This window comes from Loxodonta africana, chromosome 11 (genome assembly GCF_030014295.1).
Source record: "Loxodonta africana isolate mLoxAfr1 chromosome 11, mLoxAfr1.hap2, whole genome shotgun sequence".
NCBI lineage: Eukaryota > Metazoa > Chordata > Mammalia > Proboscidea > Elephantidae > Loxodonta > Loxodonta africana.
The window spans coordinates 21151667-21178479 of record NC_087352.1 but is presented as its reverse complement, the minus strand read 5'-3'; the positions used below and the strand labels follow the sequence as shown (position 1 = coordinate 21178479).

The window sequence follows — 26813 nt, the reverse complement described above, 5'->3', positions numbered from 1 at the left end:
CGTGTAAAAGTGAGAATTCAAGGGTCTCTACAGCGGAGACGTGTTCAAAAAAAAAAAAAAAAAACGTTAAGCGGACAACCACGGAAAGTTTCTGAAAGAAAATGAGTTGCAGGAAGCGGCTTTTAATGGCAAAAAGATTTGGAGAAGGTGGTACTGTATGAGTGGCCAACACCGACGAGGACAAAAGAGTGCGTAGAGTGAACCTAGGTTGTATTTGGACTGGGAACATAGGGAAAAGGCCACTAAAGGTGAGGCCAATAAAAGGCAGTAAAGTTCTGAAGCCAGTGGGAAGGTCAGAACAGCACTGTTCAGAAGGCAACAACAGAATTTAGAGTTCAAAAATATTAAGGTCAATAGCTTTTTGCCATCGTTTAGGCTTTTCTGTAAGGAAGATTTGTCTTTTCTCCCATTTATTTATTTAGTCATTCAGTATATTTTTAATGTTAATATTGATCATGCATATTTGTCTTCTACTTTGGATTATAATCAATAGCATCATTATTTATTTGTTGTCAGATAATTCCAGCTTTAGCCATGGGCAGCTATTGCACTTTGGCTCCAGTGCCCCTTTGACCAGCACCCATTCTTTTGCTTTGGAAGCAATTCTTTCCTTAATGTAACTTCAAGATGCTCCAGGCTCACCCTGTTTTTTCCCTGTTGCAGCCCTAAAATCAGCCATTTCTGCATGGAGCCCAGGTTCCTTTTATTGGAGGGTGGTACTGAGAAACTGAGAATTGAATGGGGTATGCTCATTGCTATTGGGTATCATTGCCTCTGGTTCCTCTCAGTAGACACAGCTACAAATGTATCCTACATAATAACCCATGTGTACACATGTATCTCTAAGTATTTCTGTATCTACCAAATAATATATATACAAATGTAACTTTTGAGTGTTGTTACAGTCATCTCTAATCCAGCAACATTAGGTTTCATTCTAGTCTTTCCTCTTAGGTTAGTTTTACCTTCTTTCTATCAGAGTTAGAAGTCTGCCATTATCTAACGTTGATTTACGTTTCTCTTCAACCTTAGTATATATGTAAAGTAGGTTCAGAATTGCTATTCCATGCCTCTGTAATAAACATATTCCTAGAGAAGGAATAAACAAACTACAACTAGCCAACAAATCTAGCTTACAACCTGTTTTTGCATGGCTCATGAGATAATAATGGTTTTCATATTTTCAAAGTGTTGTAAAAAAAGCAAGCAAATACATGCATTAAAAAAAAAATCATGTGTGGTCTGGAAGGCCTAAAATATTGACTATCTGGCCCATTACAGGAAACCCTGGTGATGTTGTGGTTAAGTGTTATGGCTGCTAATCAAAAGGTTGGCAGTTCAAATCCATCAGGCACTCCTTGGAAGCTCTATGGGGCAGTTCTACTCTGACTTACAGGGTTCCTATGAGTCGGAATCAACTCGATGGAAATGGGTTTTGGGTTTGGCCCATTACAGTGTAAGTTTCCCAGCGCCTAAAATCGAGTAAACTTGTGGTGCAGTGAATTACTTATTATGCCCTTCTAGCCATAGTTTTGTAACTCTCACCAAAAGATTCGGTAGTACTATGCAAATGAGGTGTTTGTGGCCTATCAAGGGGATTGGATAACTAAATGGATACTAAAGAAGCATAGCGCCCTTTTGCGGGTCGTTGTTTTTAGGTGCCATTGAGTTGATTCTGACCTACAGAGACCCCATGTACAACATAACGACGCACTACCCAGTCCTGTGCCAACTTCACAATGGTTGTTATGCTTGGGCCAATTGTTATAGCCACTGTGTCAATCCATCTCCTGAGGGTCTTCCTCTTTTTCCATGACCCTTGACCAAACATGATGTCCTTCCCCAGGGACTGGTCCTTCCTAATATCATGTCCAAAGTATGTGAGACGAAGTCCCGCCATCCTTGCTTCTAAGGCTGTACTTCTTCCAAGACACATTTGTTCATTCTTTTGGCAGTCTGTAGTATAATATTCAATATTCTTCACCAATACCGTAATTCAAAGGCATCAATTTTTCTTCCATCTTCGTTATTTAGTGTCTAACTTTCGCATGCATATGAGGTGATAGAAAATACTATGGCTTCAGTCAGGGACACGTTAGTCCTCAAAGTGACATCTTTACTTTTTAAACCTTTAAAGAGGTCTTTCACAGCAGATTTGCCCAATCCAATATGTCTTTTGATTTCTTGACTGCTGCTTTCGTGGGCGTTGATTGTGAATCCAGGTAAAATGAAATCCTTGACAACTTCAATCTTTTCTCTGTTTATCATGACGCTGCTTATTGGTCCAGTTGTGAGAATTTTTGTTTCCTTTATGTTGAAGTGCAATCCATAGTGAAAGCTGTGTGTGCCTCAAGTCTTTGACCTTCATCAGTAAGTGCTTCTTCACTTTCAGCAAGCAAGGTTGTGTCATCTACATATGACAGGTTGTTGATGAGTCTTTCCTCAATCCTAATGCCATGTTGTTCTTCATATAGTCCAGCTTCTCAAATTATTTGCTCAGCATACAGACTGAATAAGTACAATGAAAGGATACAACCCTGATGCACACCTTTCCTGACTTTAAACCAGAGAGTATCCCCTTGTTTTGTTCAAACGATTGCCTCTTGATCTTTGTACAGGTTCCTCATGAGCACAGTTAAGTGTTTTGGAATTCCCATTCTTCGAAATGTTATCCATAACTTGTTAGCGATCCACACAGTCAAAAGCCTTTGCATAGTCAATAAAACACAAGTAAACATCTCTCTTGTATTTGCTTTCAGCCAAGATCCATTTGACATCAGCAGTAATATCTCTTGTTTTATGTCCTCTTCCAAATCTGACTTGAATTTCTGGCAGTTCCCTGTTGATGTTCTGCTGCAACCATTTTTGAATGATCTCCAGCAAAAATTTGTTTCTGTGTGATATGAATGACACTGTTTAATAATTTCTACATTTGGTGAAATCACCTTTCTTTGGAATAGGCATAATTATGGATCTCTTCCAGTTGGTTGGCCAGGTAGCTGTCTTCCAAATTTCTTGGCATAGACAAATGAGCACTTCCAGTGCTGCATCCATTTGTTGCAACATTTCAATTGGTATTCCGTCAATTCCTGGAGCCTTGTTTCTTGCCAGTGGGTTCTGTGCAGCATGGATTTCTTCCTTCAGTACCATTGGTTCTTGATCATATGCTGCCTCCTAAGATGGCTGAACACTGGCCAGTTCTTTTTAGTACAGTGACTCTATATTCTATCTTCTTTTGAAGCTTCCTGCATCATTCAATATTTTGCCCATAGAATCCTTCAATATTGCAACTCAAGCCTTGAATTTTTTCTTCAGTTCTTTCACCTTGAGAAATGCCAAGCATGTTCTTCCTTTTTGGTTTTCTAACTCCAGGTCTTTGCACATTTTGTTACAATACTTTACTTTGTTTTCTCGAGCCACCCTTTGAAATCTTCTGTTCAGCTCTTTTACTTCATCATTTTTTCCTGTTGCATTAGCTACTGTACATTCAAGAGCAAGTTTCAGAGTCTCTTCTGACATCCATTCTGGTCTTTTCTTTCTTTCCTGTCTTTTTAATGATGTTTGCTTTCTTCATGTATGATGTCCTTGATGTTATTCCACAACTCATTTGGTCTTCAGTCATTAGTGTTCAATATATTAAATCTATTCTGAGATGGTCTCTATCTTCAGATGGGATATACTTAAGGTCGTATGTTGGCTCTGGTGGACTTGAATTTTTTTCAGCTTCAGCTTGAACTTGCATAAAAGCAATTGATGATCTGTTCCATATTCAGCCCCTGGCCTTGTTCTGACTGATGATACTGAGCTTCTCCATCATCTTTTTCCACAGATGTAGTTGATTTGATTCCTGTATATACTACCTCATGGGGATAAAATAAAAAAAAATTAGGACCATAAAAATAAGGTGTATGGAACCCTAACAAGTGAATTGGTTATTTTTGCCATCCTGCTAGGCTTCAAGGGAGACAGAGAAGGAGGAGCTATAACATGGAAAATGGCGACAGATGGTAGCGCAGAAGTAGCAAGAGCAATAGGACTTATTCTGGGATGTTGTGCATGCATGATGCCTCTGGATCTTGGTTTGAGCCCCGGCGAGGGGTCCTTGTTCATGTTTGTCTCGTGTGAAAGGTCACACATAGTCCACGTTGATCTTTACTGTGCATGCTCTGTACCTGGTGAAGCCTTGAAATATAACTCGGGAGGATTATCAGTAATTTATAGCTGGTCAAGCACACAGGGCTTTGAAATGTAGCCCCTTATCTTGTCTAAGCACCTAGTTTGTTAATCACAAGTAGTTCTCGGTTGCCAACGGTAAAAGTTATATGGTGGTCTGCAATTAGGTTTAGATTTAATTACAGCTGGTTGAGCACAGAGGGCCTTGAAATGTAGCCCTTATTTAATTCAACCACCCCGATCTCGTCCCTGTCTCACCCTGAGAAGGGAAACTGCCCCCTCCCCCTCTAAATACCCAGTGGGACACTCCAGAGGAAGCAGCTGACGTGGGCAAGAGAGCCCACTATTATCGTAACTATGTAATCCTACCCAACATGAATGGGGGTGGACTGAGGAGGAAGCACTTGCTGGACTGATCCTGCTACCAGCAATTTGGACTGGCACAGCAACTGAACTGATGTCCCTTCCCAAGGTGGAAAAGTGTGGGTAAAAATAAGTGACAAATGGAAGGAAGGAGAAATAATAGCTAAAGGTAAATAAATGAATAAATGCATTATGCAGCACGGGAAAATCTAACATTATGCTGATACCTGGAGAAAGACTCAGAGCAAGGGAATAACCTCTCAGTTAAATTTGATCAGAAGTCACAGAGGTGAAGCTGATTTCTGGAGAAACTGACCAGATTAGATGGTTACCTACAGCAGACCTGAATAATCTCACCCTTATGACTCCATAGGACTAATTGTTAATGACTGTTTTAGACTGGTAAAATGATTGGGAGGGGGAAGTTAATCTTCAAGTATGAAAGGGCCAATGGTTAGAAGAGCCAGGGGGTGGCCTGTGGTGCAGTGAATTACTTAATATGGCCCTTCTAGCCATAGTCTTTGTAACTCCCACCAAATGACTGGGTGGGACTATGCAAGTGAGGTGCTTATGGCCCACCCAGGGGATTGGATAGCTTGATAATAATGTAAATAAGCTACATGACACCCTTGTGGTGGGTGGGACCATGCAAATAAGTGTATGGAACCCTAAGGAGGGAATGGGTCAGCTTTGCTATCTGGCTCTGCTTAAAGGGAGACATGGGGGGCAGGAGCAGACAGAGTGAGAGGAGCTTTAACACATTAAACAAAGAGAGGTAGTAGAGGTAGCAGAATCAGGGCAGAGAGGGAGAGCTGTAATACTAAAGACAGTGAGAAGCAGCGGCAGGAGACAGCGCTGTGAGCTTCCCAGCCCACTTAGCGAGAAATCTGAGGGCCTTCAGGCAGGAGGCTTGCTGGTGGAGTGGGGTGCCTCTGGGAAGCTGGTGGAGCTAGGTTTGCTAAACCACGAAGACAGAGCTAAGCACCTTCGAGCCGAGGCTTCCTGGCAGATCAGGGTGCCTCTGGGCACTTATCAGTAGAACTAAAAGAGCTTTTTATGACTTGCCTGAGCAGGGCAGAAGCTAGGTCATGGGGCCAGGGGCCAGTGAGAAACCTGCTTGCTGCAGGGCTGAGAAGAGGCTGTTCCTATCAAAGAACGGTATCCTGAGCATTTCTGAACCTGAATTGTAACCTGATGCTTCCCTAATAAACCACATAATTGTGAGTACTGTCTGTGAGTTCTGTATGGTCACTGCAATGAATTACCCAGCCCAGTAGACAAGTAGAGTGCCATGGGAAGGACAGTTGGTGTTGAACTGGTAAAAAGGGGAGAGGGAGGAGGCATGTCTGACCTTTGCCTCACAGGAATCAGCTTTGGGATGTTGATCTTGATTCTCCTTCCCCCATCTGAAGTTAGAGCTCAGAGGACCCAGCCATGCCATTTTTATATTAAGGTAGGCTTTGACACGTTTCTCCATTATAGATTTACTATTTTTACTGTTCCATGCTGTATTCTTTTGGAAGCAATTCACGAATTCAGTCCACACTCGAAAGGACGGAAGCCAATTCTGTCTTCTGCCGGAGGAGAGGGTATATACATATAACCAAAAACCAAATCCATTGCTATGGAGTTGTTTCTGACTTATAGTGATCCTATCGGACAGAGTAGAACTGCCCCATTGGGTTTCCAAGGAGTGGTTGGTGGGTTCAAACTGCCAACCTTTTGGTTAGTGGCCGAGCTCTTAATCACTGCACCCCCAGGTCTCCATATACATAGATAACTTAAAGTTTATCTCTAAAGAATATTTGTCCTTTTCCCATTTATGTAGTCATTCAATAATTTTTTATATTGGTTTGGGTTATAGATATTTATTTTATATTGTCAAGTAAGTGACACCTGTTACCACCTCCAGGGGAGAATTCTCATCACATGTAGAATAGTAAGTAAGTCTATAATTGGTGTCAGGGTCACCAAGAAAGACACGACTTAAACACTGGACCAAATAATGCTTTAATCAACTAGAGATGAGAAAAAGCAAGGTCAGCTTCAATAATGCACTTCATTCCCTGCAGTGCAGTGAATTACTTAATATGCCCCTTCTAGCCATAGTCTTTGTGACTCCCACAAAATGACTGGGTGGAACTATGCAAATAAGGTGCTCATGGCCAACCAAGGTGATTGGACAGCTTGCTAATGTAAAAAAGAGGTATGGAACCTGTGATGGTTATCTGTCACATTGGCTGGGCCAATTTTCAGTGGCTTAGCAATTATATAATGATGTAATTTGGCAGTTATATAATAACAAAGTCATCCTGCATGTTGTAGTCTGATGTAATTGTCCTACATTTTGTGATGTGTTGTAAATCCTAGCCTCTATAGGTCACATTCATTGTCAAAAAGATTTCAAGATCTATTCTGAAGTACAGCGCTGTCACTGATAGGATAATATCCACATGCCCACAAGTAAGACCAGTTAATATGACTACTAGTCAAATTTATGCACTAACCACTAATGCCAAAGATGAAGAAACTGAAGATTTTTACCAACTTCCACAGTCTGAAATTGATCAAACATGCAATCCAGATGCATTGATAATTCCTGGTGATTGTAATGTAAAAGTCAGAAATAAAGAAGGATCTGCAGTTGAAAATTTGGCCTTGGTGATAGAAATGATGCTGAAAATCATGACAGAATTTTGGAAGCCCAACGACTTATTCATTGGAAATGCCTTTTTTCAACATAATTGGTGACCATATAGATGGAGCAGAGCCCTGGTGGCACAGTGGTTAAGAGTTTGGCTGCCAACCAAAAGGTCAGCAGTTCAAATCCACCAGCCACTCCTTGGAAACCCTATGGGGCAATTCTACTCTGTCCTATAGGGTCGCTATGAGTTGAAATTGAGTCGATGGCGGCAGATTTTTATACACATGGACCTCAGTCAGAACAAAGCCAGGGCCAACTGTGGAACAGATGATCAAGTGCTCATATGCAAGTTGAAGGTGAAGCTGAAGAAAATTAGAGCAAGTCCACGAGAGCCACAGTACCTTGAGTATATCCCATCTTAATTTAGAGACCATCTCAAGAATAGATTTGATACACTAAATACTAATGACTGAGGACCAGATGAGTTGTGGAATGACATCAAGGATATCCTACATGAAGAAAGCAAAAGGTCATTAAAAAGACAGGAAAAAAAGAAAAGACCAAAATGGATGTTAGAAGAGATTCTGAAACTTGCTGTTAAACAGAGAGTAACTCAAGTGAAAGGAAGAAATGATGAAGTAAAAGAGTGGAGAGGAAAATTTCAAAGGGCAGCTCAAGAAAACATAAGTATTATAATGAAATGTACGAAGACCTGGAATTAGAAAACCAAAAAGGAAGAACACGATCAACATTTCTCCAGCTGAAAGAACTGAAGAAAAAATTCAAGCCTTGAGTTGCAATATTGAAACATCCTATAGGAAAAATGTTGAATGACACAGGAAGCATCGAAAGAAAATGGAAGCACACTGCAGCACCACTTGGGGTGACCCTAAAGAATGGTAGTGATACGAATTCCTCCCAGGGAAAGAACTTAGGGCAATGAACCTTGTTGTTCATTTTGCTTGGAAGAAAATCTGGGCAGAGCTATGGATCTAGCTAGCTAGTCATGGACTTGTAAGGCACAAAATTGGAAAATTGTTATAAGGAGATCTAGAAAAGAGATATGCAGATAGACCTCTCCAAACTGACAGAATATGAGGGTATTTGTGTCCCATGTAAATTTTCACCAAAGGACTATCTCAGCAAAAGAGACTTAGAATAATCAGAGAGACAAAATGACCCTATGTGTGGATGTGAGTCAATTTTCCTCCACCAGCCACACCTTTCACTGCCCACCGTGCTTATAGCAGCAGGGATGAAGACGGTACAGTGACTTCCACTCACCAACGCTGCTGGCTACGGCCTATGCTGAGTGACAATATGCCAACAACAAAGATCAATACTGACTCCCCAAATATGGTACAGTTCCCTGGGAGGACCTGCCAGATGCCTGGTAGCAGTGATTTGTTCTAACTGAAATAAACACTTAGTCTGGATATGGTGGGGGGAAAGATAAAGATGGAAGAACTATACAGGGTCACGGTACCAAAAAGAATTGGTTGACATTTAACCACTTCAGGAGGTGGCATATGATCAAGAACCGATGGTACTGAAGGAAGAAGTCCAAGCTGTACTGAAGGCACTGGCGAAAAACAAGGCTCCAAGAATTGCCGGAATATCAACTGAGATGTTTCAACAAACAGATGCAGCTCTGGAAGTGCTGACTCATCTGTGCCAAGAGATTTGGAAGACGCTTCCTGGCCAACCGACTGGAAAAGATCCATTTACATGCCCGTTCCAAAGAAAGGTGATAAAACAGAATGTGCAAATTATCAGACAATATTATTACATGCAAATAAAATTTTGATGAAGAAAATTCAAAACCAGTTGCAGCAATATATTGACAGGGAACTGCCAGAAATTCAAGCTGGATTCAGAAAAGGATGTGGAACAAGGGATATCATTGCTGACGTCAGATAGGTCCTGGCTGAAAACAGAGAATACCACAAAGATGTCTACCTGTGTTTTATTGACTCTGCAAAGGAATTTGAGTTTGTGGAGCATAACACATTCTGGATACCATTTCGAAGAATGGGAATTCCAGAACACTTAATTGTTCTCATGAGCAACCTATACATAGACGCAGAAGCAGTCAGTTGAAGAGAACAAGGGGATACTTCGTGGCTTAAAATCAGCAAACCATACTTACTCAATCTGTATGCTGAGCAAATAATTTGAGAAGCTGGACTACATGAAGAAAAACATGGCATCAGGATTGGAGGATGACTCATTAACAACCTGCTATACGCAGATGACACAACCCTGCTTGCTGAAAAAGTGAAGAGGACTTGAAGCAATTACTAATGAAAATCAAGACTACAGGCTTCTGTATGGATTATATCTCAACATAATGAAAACAAAATCCTCACAACTGGACCAATAAGCAACACCATGATAAACAGAGAAAAGACTGAAGTTATGGATTTCACTTTACTTGGATCCACAATCAATGCCCATGGAAGCAGTGGTCAAGAAATCAAACAACATATTGCATTGGGCAAATCTGCTGCAAAAGACCTCTCTGAAGTGTTAAAAAGCAAAGATGTCACCTTGAGGATCAAGGTGCGCCTGACCCAAGCCATGATATTTTCAATCGCCTCACATGCATGTGAAAGCTGGACGATAAATAAAACAGACCAAAGAAGAACTCATGCCTTTGAATTATGGTGCTGGCAAAGAATGTTGAATATATCATGGACTTCCAAAAGAATGAACAAATCTGTCTTAGAAGTACAGCCATAATGCTCCTCAGAAACAAGGATGGCGAGATTTCGTGTCACCTACTTTGGACAGGAGGAACGAGTCCCTGGAGAAGGGCATCATGCTTGGTAAAGAGGGTCAGTGCAAAAGGGAAAGAACTTCAGTGAGAAGGACTGACACAGTGGCTGCAACAATGGGTTCAAACAGAGGAATGATTGTGAGGATGGCACAGGATTTGGCAGTGTTTTGTTCTGTTGTAAATAGGGCCGCTATGAGTCGGAACTTGACAGCACCTAACAACAAACAAAACTATGTCTGTGGTTATGGTCCCAGTTGAGAGTGAGTTGTTATGTTAATGAGGCAGGATTAGGTAGGAAGTATCTGGAGTCATTGCCTTGCTGGAGGGTGTGACTCAAGTCATCACCCTTACCACCCTTATTCAAGTCACACTGTTGCACCACCTTACTCAGGTAAGGGGAGTTTTCTTGAGGGTATGATCTTCATGCAATATATATACAGATGCTCTGGCAAAGCTCTCTCTCTTGATCTGGATCCTGCATCTAGCTTGTCAGCATGTGACTTCCAGTTCTTGGCACGTGAACCAGCAGCCTATCACCTGACCTGATTTTCCAGCTTACCGTGGCCTTGTGAGCCAGCAGCCTGTCATCTGACCTGCCACTCTGGGTTCGTCAGCCCCTGCAAGCACATGAGTCAGGAGAATCCTCCAGCCTGATGCCTAACCCATGGATTTGGGACTTGCCAGGCTCCACAACTGCTTGAGCCATTGCCTTGACAGTTTGTGAGTTCTGAGATGTTGTGGCAAATTACGGAACCCAAAGATGGGAGGAAGAGTACTGAGTAGTTGATGTTAGAGGTGGAAAAACTGGAAATTTGAGACATGTTTAACCTCTGCCTCATAGGAACCAGTTTTGTACTGATTTTTATATCCTTTAGTCCCCCGTGGCCAGTGGGTCACTCCCCATAGCAGCTGATACAGGGATGGTCTGCACACACCCCTCTTGTGCTGCAGAACAGAGACCTCCTTCCCTCCTTGACAGGAAAAGATAGAGAAATGGGGTCAGCCAAGTGCAATCTAACCTACACTTTTAGTTAAGCATTTCCTGAGAATGCTGACATGTGCTCTGAACAAGAAGAAAGGATGTGCTGATAAGCCACCATCTATTATAGGATGTGTTCTGGGTCAAGGGAGTCAGCCCACTGTCACCCAACCAAAGCAGCCAGGCTGACACTTCTGGTTCTGAGCACAAGGTTCATTTGTAGCTCACAGGGAACCCCACCAGGCTGTTCTCAGACTGTCCCCTACACATATACTCTGGACTATAATCTGATAGTATCATTATTTATTCTGTTACTAAAATTATTCTAGCTTTAGCTATTGGGAACCCCTGGTGGTATAGTGGCTAAGTGCTGTGGCTGCTAACCAAAAGGTCGACAGTTCAAATCCACCAGGCGCTCCTTGGAAACTCTATGGGGCAGTTCTACTCTGTCCTATAGGGTCGGAATCAGCTCAACGGCAATAGGTTTGGTTTTGGGTTTAGATACTGAGTGCTATTTCAGATTGGCTCCTGCGTCCCTTTGACATGCCCCCCCTAGTTTTTTTTTTAAAAAAGCAATTCTTCACTTTTTGTCACTTCAAGATATTCCAGGCTAATCTTGTATTTTAGCTATCCCAGCCCTAGAATCACTCATTTCTCCAAAGAGCCCTGGTTCTTTTTAGTGGAGAGTGGCATTTAGAAACCAAGATCTGGAAAGCAACGTGCTCAGTGCTACTGGGCTGTCATTATATCTAGGTCCTCTTGGTAAACACAGCTAGTAACCCACATATATACACATCTGTAAGTATTTCTGTATCTTCCAAATAATATATATACTAAGGTATATATGATTTTCTATTACTATACTACTCTAATTCAGCACCATAAAGTTCATTATACACTTTACTCCTAGGCTACTTGTAGCTGAAAAATCTGGTTACCACTCCAGTATGAAGGATTACTTTGTGTGGCCTTTCTCACCATGGTCTTGAACTTCCCAGCCCACAGAGCGAGAAGCTGACTGCCTTTGGGTAGGAGGTTTGCTGGCAGAGTAGGGTGCCTCCAAGTACTTGGTGGAACTAGCTTTGCTGATCCATGGAGCTAGTTGAGTGGCTTTAGGCCGAGGCTTACTGTCAAGTGGTGTGCCTGTGGGCACTTATAGGCAGAGCTAAAAGAGCTTTCTAACACTTGCTGGAGCAGGGCACAGGCTGAGGGCCACAAAAGAAGCATGCCTGCAAGCACAGCTGGGAAGAGCCTGTCCTGATGGAAGAACTGTATCTTCAGTGTTCTTGAGCCTGAATTGTAACCTGTTACTTCTCTAACAAACCCCATAATTGTGAGTATTGTCTGTGAGTTGTGCATGGCCATTGCAATGAATTATTGAACCTAGCAGAGAAGTAGAGAGTGCTGTGGGACTAAATTGGGGTCAGAATTGGTAAAGATGGTGGGGAGAGGAGGCATGTCTGACCTCTGCCTCACAGGAATCAGCCTTGGGCCACTGTTCTTGTTTCTCCTTCCCCCTTGTGAAGTTAGAGGAGGCTGCCACCCCCACACCGTTTTTCCAACCATTATCTAAAATTGATTTACTTATCCCTTCAATCCTAGTATATATTTAAAGGAGTTTCAAAATCGATACTCCATGCCTCAAGAAGTTTCCGGGCAGCAAATCTGTTCTGTAAACTGCCTTCTAATAGCTCATTCATTTCAATGACAAAACCCTCGTAGTTTACTGGTTCACTCATTCACTTTTCAAATCAATATATTAATTTTCTGTGTGCTGGGAAATATAAAATGATGCAAACCAGTGTTCTACAATATAACTTTCTAGAATAATAGGAATGATGGACATTCCTCTCAGTATATACACTTTCCAGTCACATGAAGAACTACAAAGTCTTGGTCATCATCTATGCTGTCCAAACTGTTACGCAAGTGGCACATATGGGTACTGAACACTTTGATTATGGTTAGTGCCATAAGAAAGTGAATTTTAAATTTTATTTGTTTTGTATTTTAATCCTCGAATTTAAATATTCACAAGAACTATCAAGAAACTTATACTTGGAGAGAGAAAATACGGGCATGTAAAAACAAGAAAAAAATCATATTTGTTTTCTAGGATGTTTAAGTACCATTAAAAGGAGTCCTTACCCCGGGAGTCCGTGGGTGAGACAAACAGTGGAAATGCTCAGCTGCTAATCAAAAGGTTGGAAGTTTGAATGGTTTCAGGGGATATCTAAGTCAATTGGCATAACAAAGTTTATTAAGAAAATGTTCTGCACCCCATCTTGGTGAGTGGCATGTGGGGTATCAAGAGCTAGCAAGCAGCCATCTAAGATGTATCCATTGGTCCCGACCCACCTGGAGCAAAGGAGAATGAAGAACGCCAAAGACACAAAGAAAATATGAGCCCAAGAGACAGAAAAGGTGATATAAACCAAAGGCTCCATCAGCCTGAGAGCAGAAAACTAGACGGTGCCCAGATGCCACCAATGACAGCCCTGACAGGGAGCACAACAGAGAGTCCCTGACAAAGCAAGAGAAAAGTGGGGTGCAGAACTCAAATCCTAGTAAGAAGACCAGACTTAATGGTCTAAGACTGGAGAGCCCTAGAACACATGGCCCCAGACTGTTAACCTTGAACTAAAACCATTCCTGAAGCCAACTCTTCAAAGATTAGACTGGACTATAAGATATAAAATGATACTCATGAAGAATATGCTTCTTAGTTCAAGTAGGTGCATGAGACTAAATGGGCAGCTCCTGTCTGGAGGTGAGATGAGAAGGCAGAAAGGGATAGGAGCTGGTTGAATGGGCACAAGAAATACAGGGTGGAAAGGAGTGTGCTCTCACATTATAGGGAGAGCAACTACGGTTACATAACAATGTGTGTATAAATTTTTGTATGAGAAACTAACTTGACTGTAAACTTTTACTTAAGGCACAATTAAAAAAAAAAGGGAGGGCCACATGAACCAGAAACCTGCATCATCCTGAGACCAGAACTAGTTGGTGCCCGGCCACAATCGATGACTGCCCAGTCAGGGAGCACAATAGAGAACTCCTGAGGGAGCAGATCAGTGGGATGCAGACCCCAAATTCTCATAAAAAGACCATACTTAATGGTCTGACTGCGACTAGAGGAATCCCGGCGGCAATGCTCCCCAGACCTTCTGTTGGCACAGGACAGGAACCATCCCCGAAGACAACTCATCAGACATGAAAGGGACTGGTCAGCGGGGGGGAGAGAGATGCTGATGAAGAGTGAGCTAATTAAATCACGTGGACACTGGAGAGTGTGTTGGCAACTCTTGACTGGAGGGAGGATGGGAAGATAGAGAGAGGGAAGATGGCAAAATTGGCACAAAACGAGAGACTGAAAGGGCTGACTCAATAGGGGGAGAGCAAGTGGGAGAAGGGAGTAAGATGTATGTAAACTTACATGTGACAGACTGATTGGATTTGTAAATATTCACTTGAAGCTTAATAAAAGTTAATTAAAAAAAAAAAGGTTTGGAGGTTTGAGATCACCCATAGATGACTCAAAAGTAAGGACTGACAATCTGTTTTCAAAAATCAGCCATTGAAAACCCTTTGGTGCACAGGATCACCAAGAGTCAGAAGCAACTGGTTTTTCAAGAACAAATTATCGTAAGAAGTTTTAGGACTTTCCAACTCCTAAAAATCTAACTAAGCCCCTTATGGCAATTATTCTGTGTCTATTTCATGTAATGTAGATAATGTATCCTTTGACTAGATGAAAAAATGGTGTGGTGGAGGCACCTGACCTCCTTTAACTTCACAAGGGAGGAGAATCAAGGTCAGCATTGACAGCCCAAAGCTGATTCCTATGAGGTAGAAGTCAGACATACCTCCCCTCCAATCTTTTACCAGCCATCCCTCCCATGGTACTCTCCACTTCTCTGCTGTGTTTGGTAATTCATTGCAATGGCCAAAGAGAACTCATAGACAATACTCATGATTATAGGGTTTATTAGGGAGGTAACAGGTCACAATTCAGGATCAGGAATGACTCAAGATACAGTTTTTCTATTAGATCAGCGTCTTCTCAGTCATGCCCGTAGGCAGGCCTCTCCCTGGCCGTTGGCCTCTCAGACCAGCTCTGCCCTGCTCAGTCAAGTGTTACAAACCTCTTTAGCTCCACCAATAAGTGTGCAAGGGAACCCCACTCTGCCACCAAGCCTCCTGCTCAAAGGTGCTTAACTCTCTCCATGGGTTGGTGAGCCTAGCTCCGCCAAGTGCCTAGAGGCACCTCACTCCACCAGTAAGCCTCCCCCTCAAAGATGCTCAGCTTTCTCACTCTACCATGTCATCTCCTACCCATCTGCTAGTTCCGCTGCCTCCCTTTCTTTGTCACTGCTTCTCTCCTTCTTGCACCATCTCCAGAGTTACAGCTCTCTGTCTCCTGGTTCTAAGTTTCTCAGCATAGAGACCCTGGGTCCAAAGGATGCACTCCGCGCCTGTCTCTTTTTCTGCATTGTACTGAGGTCTCTATCTCTGCTTGCTTCTCTTTGTATCTCTTGTAAGATAAAAGGTGTGCCTCAAGTAAGGGCATGACTTGAAAAAAGGTGGTAAGGGTGGTGACTGGGGTAAGGGTGGTGACTTGAGTCACAACCTCTAAGAGGTGATGACTCAAGATATATGCTCCTTTAATCCTGCCTCATTAACATAACGAACAACTCAATCCCAAATGGGACCATAACACAGGCATAGAAGCTAGGATTTTCAACACATCACAAAATAGAGGATAACTACATCAGATCACAAAATGTAGGACAATTACATCAGACCACAAAATAGACGATGACATTACATAACTGTCAAATTACATCATTACCTAACTGCCAAACCACTGAAAATTATAGCCAACTTGACACACAACCTTAAAAATCATATATACCTCTTATCTGCATTAGCAGCAAGTTGTCCAATCCCATTGGTGAGCCACAATCACCTTATTTGCGTTGTCCCACATATTCACTGTGTGGGACTCATAAAGACTATGGGTAGAAGAACCATATTAAGTAATTCACTGCCCTGTACTAGATTAGCTGGACAGTAATGTTTTCTGCAAGATAAAGTAAGACATAATTGATCCCAGAAGGCACTACCACATTCACTGGATTAATAAGGTTTCTCTCTTGAACAAATTCTCTGTTATTTCCTGAGGGTTCACATCTGGCAACAGGCTGTCTCACAAGGACTATATTCCTATTTGTTAGGAGTCCATTGGTGTTTAATGAAGACTGAGATGCCATAGAAGGCATTTGTAGACTCACTGCACTAACAGGGTTTTTATCCTGCATGAGATCACTGGTACGTGATGAGCTGTGACGTGCTGCAGAAGGATTTTCCACATTGACTGAATCTACGTATTTTTCTCCTGTGTGTATTAACTTATGGTTAAAATGATCAAGCATGGAGGCAAAATTTTTTCCACACACACTGCACACATAGGGTCTCTTTTTTGTATGAATTCTTTCATGGAAATTTAGTTGCTGCTTTTGGTTGAAGGCTTTCCCACATTCACTGCACTGAAAGTATTTCTTTACTTTATGCGTGCTCTGATGTCTAGTCAGCCATGATTTCTTGAGAAAGACTGTGCCACAGTCTATGCATGCATAGGACAACTGTCTATGAGTTCGATGATGAACAAAGAGACTTAACTTTCGGATGAAACATTTTCCACATTCACTGCATATATAAGGCCTCTCTCCTGTATGAAAAAAAATTAAAGAAAATTAAAACAAGTCAACAAGAGCAAAAGTATGACATTGAGTATATCCCACCTGAATTTAGAGACCATCTCAAGAACAGATTTGAAGCACTGAACACTAATGGCAAAGACCAGACGAGTTATGGAATGACATGAAGGACACCATACATGAAGAAAGCAAAAGGTTACTAAAAAGACAGAAAAGAAAGCAAAGACCAAAATGGATGTGAGAAGAGACTCTGAAACTTGCTCTTGGAGAGTAGCTAAAGCACATAAAAGAAATGATGAAGTAAAAGAGCTGAACAGAGTATTTCAAAGGGCAGCTCGAGAAGGCAAACTACTGTAATAAAATGTGCAAAGACCTGGAGATAGAAAAACAAAAAGGAAGAGCTCATTTCAAGCCATGAGTTGCAATAATCAAGGACTCTATGGGCAAAATACTGAACGATGCAGGTAGCATCAAAAGAAGATGTGCCAAAAAGAATTGGTTGACATTCAACTATTTCAGGAGGTAGCATATGATCAAGACCCAATGGTACTGAAGTAAGAAGTTCAAGCCGTACTAAAGGCACTGGCAAAAAAACAAAACTCCAGGAATTGACAGAATATCAATCAAGATGATTCAATAAACTGATGCAACCCTGGAAGCACTCACTCATCTATGCCAAGAAATCTGGAAGAGAGCTACCTGGCTAACTATCTGGAAGAGAGCCATACATGTGCTGAATCCAAAAAAAGGTGATCGAACAGAATGCAGAAACTATCAAACAATGTCGATATCACACTCAAGAAAAACTCTGCTGAAGATCATTCAAAAATGGTTGCAATAGTACATCGAAATTCAAACCAGATCCTGAAGTAGATGTGGAAAGAAGGATATAATTGCTGATGTCAGACAGATCATGGATGAGCAGAGAATAACAGAAAAAATTTACCTGTGTTTTATCGACTGTGTAAAGGCATTTCACCGTGTGGATATTAAATTATGGATAACACTGTGAAGAATGGGAATTCCAGAATACTTAATTGTGATCATGAGGAACCTGTATGTAGATCAAGAGACAGTGCTTTGAACAGAACAAGGGGAGACTGCTTGGTTTAAGAATCAGGAAAGGTGTACATCAACTTTCTATCCTTTCACCATATTCATTCAATCTGTATGCTATGCAAATAATCTGAGAAGCTGGACAATACGAAAAAGAACGTGGCATCAGGACTGGAGGAAGACTCATTAACAACCTGTGATATGCAGATGACACAACCTTGCTTGCTGAAAGTGAAGATGACTTGAAGCACATACTGATGAAGATCAAAGACCACAGTCTTCAATATGAATTGCACCTCAACATTAAGAAAAAAAAAAAATCCTCACTAGACCAATAAACAATATCATGATAAATGTAGAAAAGATTGAAATTGTCAAGAATTTCATTTTACTTGGATCCACAACACCCATGGAGGCAGCAGTCTAGAAATCAAATGACATATTGCATTGGGCAGATCTGCTGCAAAAGACCTCAATGTTTCGTTCTGTAGTAGACAGGGTTGTTATGAATTAGAACTGACTCAGCGGCCTCTGGCAAACAACTCCTATATGAATATTTCTATGTAAAAATAGTTTTCTTTCACTTGAAGGCTTTCCCACATTCACTGCATTGAAATTATTTCTTTATGTGTTTTCTGATGTCTAGTGAGCCCTGATTTCTTGACAAAGACTATGCCACAGTCTGTGCATGCACAGGATGACTGTCTATGAGTTCACTGAGAAACAATGAGACTTAACTTGCAGCTGAAGCATTTCCCACATTCACTGCATATACAGGGTTTCTCTCGTATATGAGTTTTCTGATACATATTGAACCCTGATTTTGTGATAAACACTGTGCCACATTCTTTACATTCATAAGGTCTTTCTCTTGTGTGAGTTTTCTGATGGTTAATGACCATGTACTTTTAAGAGAAGACTTTCCCACATAGACTGCATCTATGGGGTTTCTCTCCTATATGAATCATCTGATGATTCATGAACACAGACTTCCTCCAGAAGAAGGCTTTCCCACATTCAAAACATATGTGCAGTTTTTCTATCTTGTCAATTTTATGGTGTTCAGTCAATTGGTACTTCATGTTGTTGGATTTTCAACTCTCATGGGTATTTAAATTCAGTATGAAGTTGCTCACGGTTGGCATGCAGAAAGATTTCCTCCTTTCCGTTAAACTTAGCAGAGCTCTTTATTTTATATCTTCTGCTCTGATTGATTAATGTTAAAACTGATTTCACAGTTTTTGCACATAAGTCAAATACACTACGATCTTGCCTTAAGGCATAGTGACTCCTGTGCCGATGAACACTATTTTCAAATGCATTATCTTCATAGCATTTTTCTATTCTATTCACCCTGCTTTCATCTGGCATGTGCCCCAACAGACGATCATTAATTTTCTGGTTCTAGAAAAGAAGAGAACAATGAATCCTTCCATCATCTTGATTTGGAATAAAGCTATTTTAAAAAATGCTTTGATGTGAAGTGGCTCTTAGTGACAATCCTATGATATAAAAAATAAATAAATAAAACTTCATGTTTAATGTTTCTTGCACACTGGTTAAAAACACGATATAAACAACCCAAAAAGTAAAAGCAGTTAGCATAAAAAAAAGGTGAGATAGTACATAATCAATAAATACGTATTTGGCTGTTCCTCAGTAAGAGCCTGTAAAACATACAGAAACTGTAAAATACATGCAAGTCACTCTGAGCAGCAGACCACAGAGGCTAGGGGACCATTTGATCTAAACTGAGGAAGAACAGATTCACTCGACAAATCCTCACTGAATGACAACTATGTACCAGGCATGGTGCTTGTGTTGGGGACACACACACACACATTCCTCATGTTTATGGAGCTGTGGTGAGTTGACTCCCTTGATGTGGCCTTTTGCCTTGGTTCTTTGGAAAAACAGCTTGATTTTTCCCTCTAAGCCCTGAGGAGTTTCTTTGCTCTAGTTTTCTACCCCAGAGGGTTTGTTACTTTTGTCCAGGTTGATTGACATTTCCTAGTTGAGCTGTAAACAACTTGTGGTTGATACATTTTATTTGGCCCTGGGCTACAGACTGCCCTGTGATTGGTACATGCATCACAGGGATTGGTTAATAGACTATGCAAATGAGGTGTCTGTGGCTTACCGAGAGGGAATTAGTCAACTCATGGCCATGCCTTGAAAATGACCAGGAGTTTGCTTATATAGGCAGCCAACCCCACAGAAGCAGGCAGACAGAAGCAGAATGAATAAAGAGAAAAGAAGCAGTGAAAGGGGAGGTCAGGATCTTTCTAAAAGAGCTGTTAACACGGGTTGAGTCCTTTAACACTGAAGATACTGAGAGGCCTGGAAGGGGCCCTGTGGCAGAGCCCGTGACAACAGGCCTGGAAAGGGCCCTGCGGCAGTTGGTGGTGACAGCAGAAACCTGCTGCTAGGAAGGCAGTTAAGAGAGCTGAACAAAACTTCTACACTGGTATCAGCTGGGTCAGGTAGCAATGGAGAGGCCAACGTGAGGGAGGCCAAAGACAGCCTAGGCCAAAGGCCTAACTCTTGCATGGTGATCCTGTTCCTAACACGTGTCCTTCTTTATTCTGCAGATGACCATCAAACAAACTTTCTCAAAACACTAATCTCACATTTACTGGAAATTTCTTATAGTCAACACTCCAAACTTTGGTCTGGCTAGGCCATTCTGCTCTATGCCTACAGAAAGAGGAAAACAATAATCCTTAGGGAATATTACAACAGGACAAAGGAGCACATAATCTCTAGAGGCAGACAACTTGCAGCACTGGTTATGGGGATTGCCACCTTTCTCCTCATGCTGTGCCGGCACTAGTTAAGAAATTATCATACACAGACCTGTAAAGGAGAGGGACCCAACAAAGGCAGAATTCAAGGTAATGACCAGATGACTACAATTTAAGAAGTACAGTACTAAAACCTAAATGCATAGAGTTGTCTGGGAAAGAATATGATTCTAGTTCCCTAGAGATACTGGGATATTGGTGTTGTCAAGATAAACAAAATACATAGAACTAAAATCTATACGCAGTCCCTGGATGATGCAAACAGCTAACATACTTGGGTGCTAACCCAAAGTTGGAGGTTAAAGTCCACACAACAGCACCTCAAAAGAAAGGCCTGGCAATCTACATCCGAAAAATCAGCCATTGAGAATTCTACGGAGCACAATTTTCCTCTGAAAGACGAGTCATCATGAGTCAGAGTCGACTCAATGGCAACTGGTTAAAGTCTATGATAGACGATATCAAGGGAGATGTCAATTGGCAGCCTCCTAGGGAACAGAAGGAGCTTAACTCATTGGAATGAAGGAAACTTTAAAGGTTATAAGAATACATGAGAAAAAGGAGATCGAACTTTTGGAGAACCTCAGAGTAAGGGAAAATAGAAACTAAGGAAGCAGACAAAAGCACAAGGAGAGACCAGTTTATTGAGGAGGTGCAACACTTCAGGTGGGGTTGCACGTTAGCATGTGAAACCAGTATTACCTAATGGGGAGGAGGGTGCTGTACTCAGCAGACTGTTACAGACTCAAGTTTGCTCTCTGAAAGGTGGAATTTCAAGGCAAGGTAGGTGGAAGGACAAAAAGGGAAAGATTTCAAAATCCCAGAAAGAGAACTATACAAGCAAAAATATCAAGATGCAGAGCAAATAAACAAGGATCTGATCTCAGAAGAGGCAAAGGGGTAGGCAAAGGGGTACATTTTACTCTAAACTCAACAAAGAAAAAGAGGTTCTACATGGGAGAGGAATACGTGGAAACACTGTTATCAATTCTCAGACACCCTTCATAGCTGTGACGCCCTCTCTCACTACAATGTGATTCCACAGCCTCCCCCTACTTGATGGTTTTCATTTGCTTACCTGAAAAGGTTCGACTATGGATTTTGTCTTCTATACTCCATGGTGGTTCTCCTCGTTCCAACCTGGATAGTGCAGCTGGCTTACTAACTTGATATCCTGTTCACAGGAAATGACAGAGGACTCAGACTACATCAAATTTGACTTGGGTTTGTGAAGACTGCAGAATGTTACTTTTGGGACAAAACAATTTCCACATGTATACAATGAAGAATGTTTTCTCAGGAGTAGGGACTATATACTCACTTATCTAAGGCCAGACTCTAGACTGACACTTTACTGTTTCAGAGAACTAGAAACACTTCTAAGCCTTCAATGGCTGAGAAAAGAAAGGTCACTGACTGGGCACCTTCCAAGTGACACAGGGAAGCTGTCCTCACCCACGGACACCATATTATTGTAGTTCTCCAACATCACATCCTGGTACAGGTCCTTCTGAGCAGGGTCCAGGAGCTGCCACTCCTCCCAGGTCCATTTCACAGCCACATCATCAAATGTCAGTGATTCCTGTTACAACAGGGTCCTGTTTAGTGAACTGATTTCCTTTTGATGATATAAATGAAATGTGAATGACATTGTTCTGCTCGTTTCCTCTACACAGGCTGCATCTATATACTTAATGTTGTTTTTTAAAATACCTTATAAAATAGAAAAATCATAACAAAATATTTTGTAATTATGCATTCAATCATCCATCCATTCATCAAATGAGATGTTTCCATAACGTGGAGCAATTAATTCTTCTTGATTAACCAAGAAACATCTCACACTCACATATACACACACACACACATGCACCTATATATATATATATATATATATATGTGTCGGTGTACGTGTATATATAGGTGTGTGTGTATATATGTGTTCGCACATGTATGTGTTCACATATTTGGCCACCTATTTGCTAAGTGACAAACATTAATAAGTGACATCTGAGGGAATAAAACATGTAACTACACTAAACATGAGTCTTCACAACCCGTGTCAGAATCTGTGCTGAAGAGACTTGACATGCCAGTAGCAAGGAAGCACAAATGAAGAAAGTTCGATGCCACATGGAGATCAGCAGGATCCAAGAAACAGAAGCTGAAAGAGACAAGGATTTTTCCTCCACAGCAACAGAGAATGTCTTCCCCTAGAACTGATGCCCTGCATTTGAACTTTTAGCCTCTTTAACTCTGAGAAAATCAATTTCTGTTAGTTAAAGCATACACTTCTGTTTGTTAAACACCCCCAGCAGCATAGAGAACTAAGACAGCACATACACACTTCCCCAGGTTTTCCGCAACAGTAACACCTTAACATCAGGTCCTACAATACAGTCATCAGGAAACTGACGTTGATACGATCTCTCTACCTTATGCAGATTTACCAGCTCACATGGCCTCTTTGTGTGGGTGTGTGTCACTAGCTCTACACAGCACTATCACATATGCAGACCCATGTGATCACCATATAGAACACAGTGATGGGTGCACAACAGGGCAAATATGATTAATGTCACTGAATCATACACTTAAAACAGGTTGAAACAGCAAAGTTCTGTGATATATATTTTACCACAATTTAAAAAAAAAGAAAGAAACCAAACAGCTGCATCACAAGGATCCTTCAGGGTACCTTTATAGCCTAAGACACCTCCTCCCTCTCTCTCCTCCTACCTAACCCTTGTAACCCATTAATCTGCTTATCACAAAAGGTTACACACCGTATGATTACCTTTATGTAACGTTCTTGAAATGACAAAATCATAAGGATGGAGAATATATTTTTTAAAGTCAGGGTCAACTTCTACACATAAAAAGACTTTATATGTATGATTACGTCCCTTTAAATTTGTTCAGATTAAATACTCGGTTCTCTCCCAAACCTCATTAGTGACAAATGTACTTTTTTTCAAGTATGACTATGAACTCATGGAAATGCTCTTCAATGACACAGTAATTGATCTTTAGATGCTGTTACGGATTGAATTGTGTCCCTCAAAAATGTGTGTCAACTTGGGTAGGCACGATTCCCAGCATTTTGTGGTTGTCCACCATTTTGTGATCTGATGTGATTATCCCATGTGTTATAAATCCTAACTTCTGGAATGTTAATGGGGTAGGATTAGAGGCAGTTATGTTAATGAGGCAGGACTCAATCTACAGGATTAGGTCATATATTAAGGTCAATCACTTCTGAGACATAAAAGAGAGAATTGAGCAGAGAGAGATAGGGGACTCCTACCACCAAGAATGAAGAACCAGGAGGGGAGCACATCCTTTGGACCCAGGGTCCTTACGATGAGAAGCTCCTAGACCAGGGGAAGATTGATGACAATAATCTTCCCCCAGAGCCACTACAGAGAGAAAGCATTCCCCTAAAGCTGGCACCCTGAATTTGTACTTTTAGCCTTCTAGGTTGTCAGAGAATAAATTTCGTTTTGTTAAAGCCATCCACTTGCAGTATCTCTGTTATAGCAGCACTAGATAACTAAGATAGATGCTCAAACTATACCATCTTAGGCCAACAGAGAGTCCCTTCAAGTTGGCCTCTGTGGTCTTTGTAATAAGATGCCACTCATGTAAAAATGTGGTAATAGTTGTGTTTCTGTATATATACATATTTATGCATATGTATACATATGAATAAATAATATACACATATACATCGTGCAGGAAGTTAACACTGCCGTTTAAAAAAGGAGATTAGAAAAGATGTGTAGAAAGGGAATGTCTTTTCTTGTATGTGTACTTTGTTATGATTTGAATCTTTTACCATTAAAATGTATTCATGAGTCATTTGTGTACTTAAAAAAATAATACAGGCAATAAAAGCCAGGTAAGAAGTGGATCTGAACATGGGGAAAGACTGCCTTCTCTAAGATGAGGTGAAGCTCTAAAGTAAATCTTATACAAGAATTATCAGACAAGAGTACTTTCAACTTCCTACTTCCAAGTCTGTACTCAAACACAGGTTCATTGAGAACTGTTTGAAACTTGTGCAATGCTTCCATTTTCCTAGGATGTTTAGGTTTCATTCCTGTGTAAACACAGACCACCACAAGGCTGAGCCCATTGGTTAACTTAGCGTTTGTCTCCTGTGTCCACTGAGTTTGCCTGGTCTATTCCTACAGGGATCTATGAGGAACCTGGGAAGAAACAGCCATAGGAAACCTGCTTTTGCATCTATGAGATGCTGCTGTTCAGGACACCATCCATCACATCACCTACAGGAAGAACCATCAAAGAAACTTACTAAGACTAAATTTCCACGAAATATTGAAATTCCCCAAGAAACTGATCTTCTTTCTCCTTAAATCAGTGCTGATCATGTAATGGAGACACAGTAGCACAGTGGTTAAGAGCCCAGCTGCTTATCAAAAGGTCAGCAGTTCAAATTCACAAGCAGCTCCTGGGAAACCCTATGGGGCAGTTCTACTCTGTGTTATCGGGTTGCTACAAGTTGGAATCGACTCGACAGCAATGGGTTTTTTTTTAAATCATGTAAATTATAATGGCATTCTTGTTTACTGGGTGAGAGAATTATTAAATGTAAGCTGATAGCTAGTGCAACCCTCAGAACCTACCTGTCACACACTATATTCCAACATCAGTAATTTGATGTTAATCCTATGAATAAATTCTGGATCCTGCTTTGCCTGATGTTGAAGTCAGAGTCTAAGTTTACTTCTGTCCAGCTCCTATACTTCCAAATATACACTTTTCACATTAACTGAACTGATATTTTACAGGCATCTACAAATTTATTAGGGAACAAAGAAAAGCATACAACAAACCAAAAGTCACCTGTGTCTTCATCATTTTGTTTCTGGGAAATGGCCAGCAACTTGGATGCTGTCTTTTGTGTTTTCTGGATCAGGTCTAAATTTTTGCTCAAATGTATCAGTCTCTGGTGAAGAGTGTTCCCAGAAATGATAATTCCAAAATCCCGGAACTTCCTCCTTCCTTCAATTGATTCTTTTGCTGCTGGGGAGTAAGGGTCTGTAGGCAAAGGGAAAATGCAAGCTGAATGGTACATTCCTTCCAGGTAGGGATGCTGTCACTGATCTCTGTACTCACATTAACACAAGGCCCCCAATACTGCTGACTATCCCTTTATTTGGTGACTCAGAACATTTTCCACACCTGGACAATAAAACAAGACACAGAATTTGCAAAGATATGGGTAAAAGGTGTCTTTTTAAAAAATAGTGCTTGGACAACTGGATATATAGGTGAAAGAAAAAATAATGTTGATCCCTACCTCACAACATAACAAAAATCAATATAAGGTCAACTGTGATTCTCAGAAAAGTACATCAATAAGGCTTTAAGAAGATGATATCATGGTATTGTAAAAATGGTATGGCAGAGGCACATGACCTCTTCTAACTTCACAAGGGGGAAGGAGAATCAAGATCAACAGCCCAAGACTGATCCCTATAAGGTGGAGGTCAGACATACTTCTCTCTCCAACCTTTCTGATGTCAGCCATCCCTCCCACGGCACTCTCTACTTCTCCATTGGACTCTATAATTCACTAAAATGGCCACATAGAACTCACAGACAATACTCGCAATTATGGGGTTTATTAAGTTAGTACCAGGTTACAATTCAGGATCAGAAACAACTTAGGATACAGTTCTTCAATCAGGACAGTCTCTTCTCAGATGTACTCACAGGCAGGCCCTCTCTGTCCCCAGGCCTTTCAGGCCTCTTGGGCTGGCCCGGACTCTACCTTGCTCAGGCAGGTGTTACAAAGCTCTTCAGTTTCACTGGTAAGTTCCCAGAGGCAGCCCGCTTTGCCAGTAAGCCTCAATTGGAAGGTGCTCAGCTCTCTAGCTCTGTGGGTCAGGAAGACTAGCTCTGCTGACAACTGCCCAGAGGTACTCCACCCCACTAGCAAGCCTCCTGCCTGAAGGCACTCATCTCTCTCACTCCATGGGATGGCAAGCCTAGGTCCACGAAGTGGCCAGGGGAACCCCACTCAAACAGAAAGCCTCCTGCCCAAAGTCACTCAATTTTCTTGCTCCATGGCTGGGAAGGCAACCGCACCATCTCTTGCCAGTCTTCTGGTTCTCCTGCCTCTGCTGCCACTGTTTCCCTGCCACTGCTTCTTGCTGTCTCTTGCTTTCTCCAGGGTTTACAGCTTTCTCTGTCTCCTGGGTCTCTCTCAGCAAAGGTGTCCAAGTTCCAAAGGCCACGACCTGCTCTCATCTCTTCTTCTTGG

At 41.4% G+C, this 26813-nt stretch overlaps 1 protein-coding gene across 3 annotated transcripts in view; it reads right to left on the bottom strand.

The window, feature by feature from the left end:
- The window catches only part of LOC100677340 (zinc finger protein 613-like), a 63082-nt gene that overhangs the window by 19264 nt on the left and 17005 nt on the right, over positions 1-26813 (bottom strand). Inside the window, exons 3-6 of one of the 3 annotated variants that reach the window (XM_064294156.1) lie at positions 25391-25585; positions 21977-22103; positions 21600-21695; positions 14699-16672 (exon numbers count right to left, since the gene is read on the bottom strand). In XM_064294156.1, the coding sequence (XP_064150226.1) occupies positions 15999-16672; positions 21600-21695; positions 21977-22103; positions 25391-25405 (912 nt within the window). In that variant the 5' untranslated portion in view covers positions 25406-25585 and the 3' untranslated portion in view covers positions 14699-15998. The other 2 variants (XR_002784706.2, XM_023543444.2) reach the window with 2 other exon arrangements.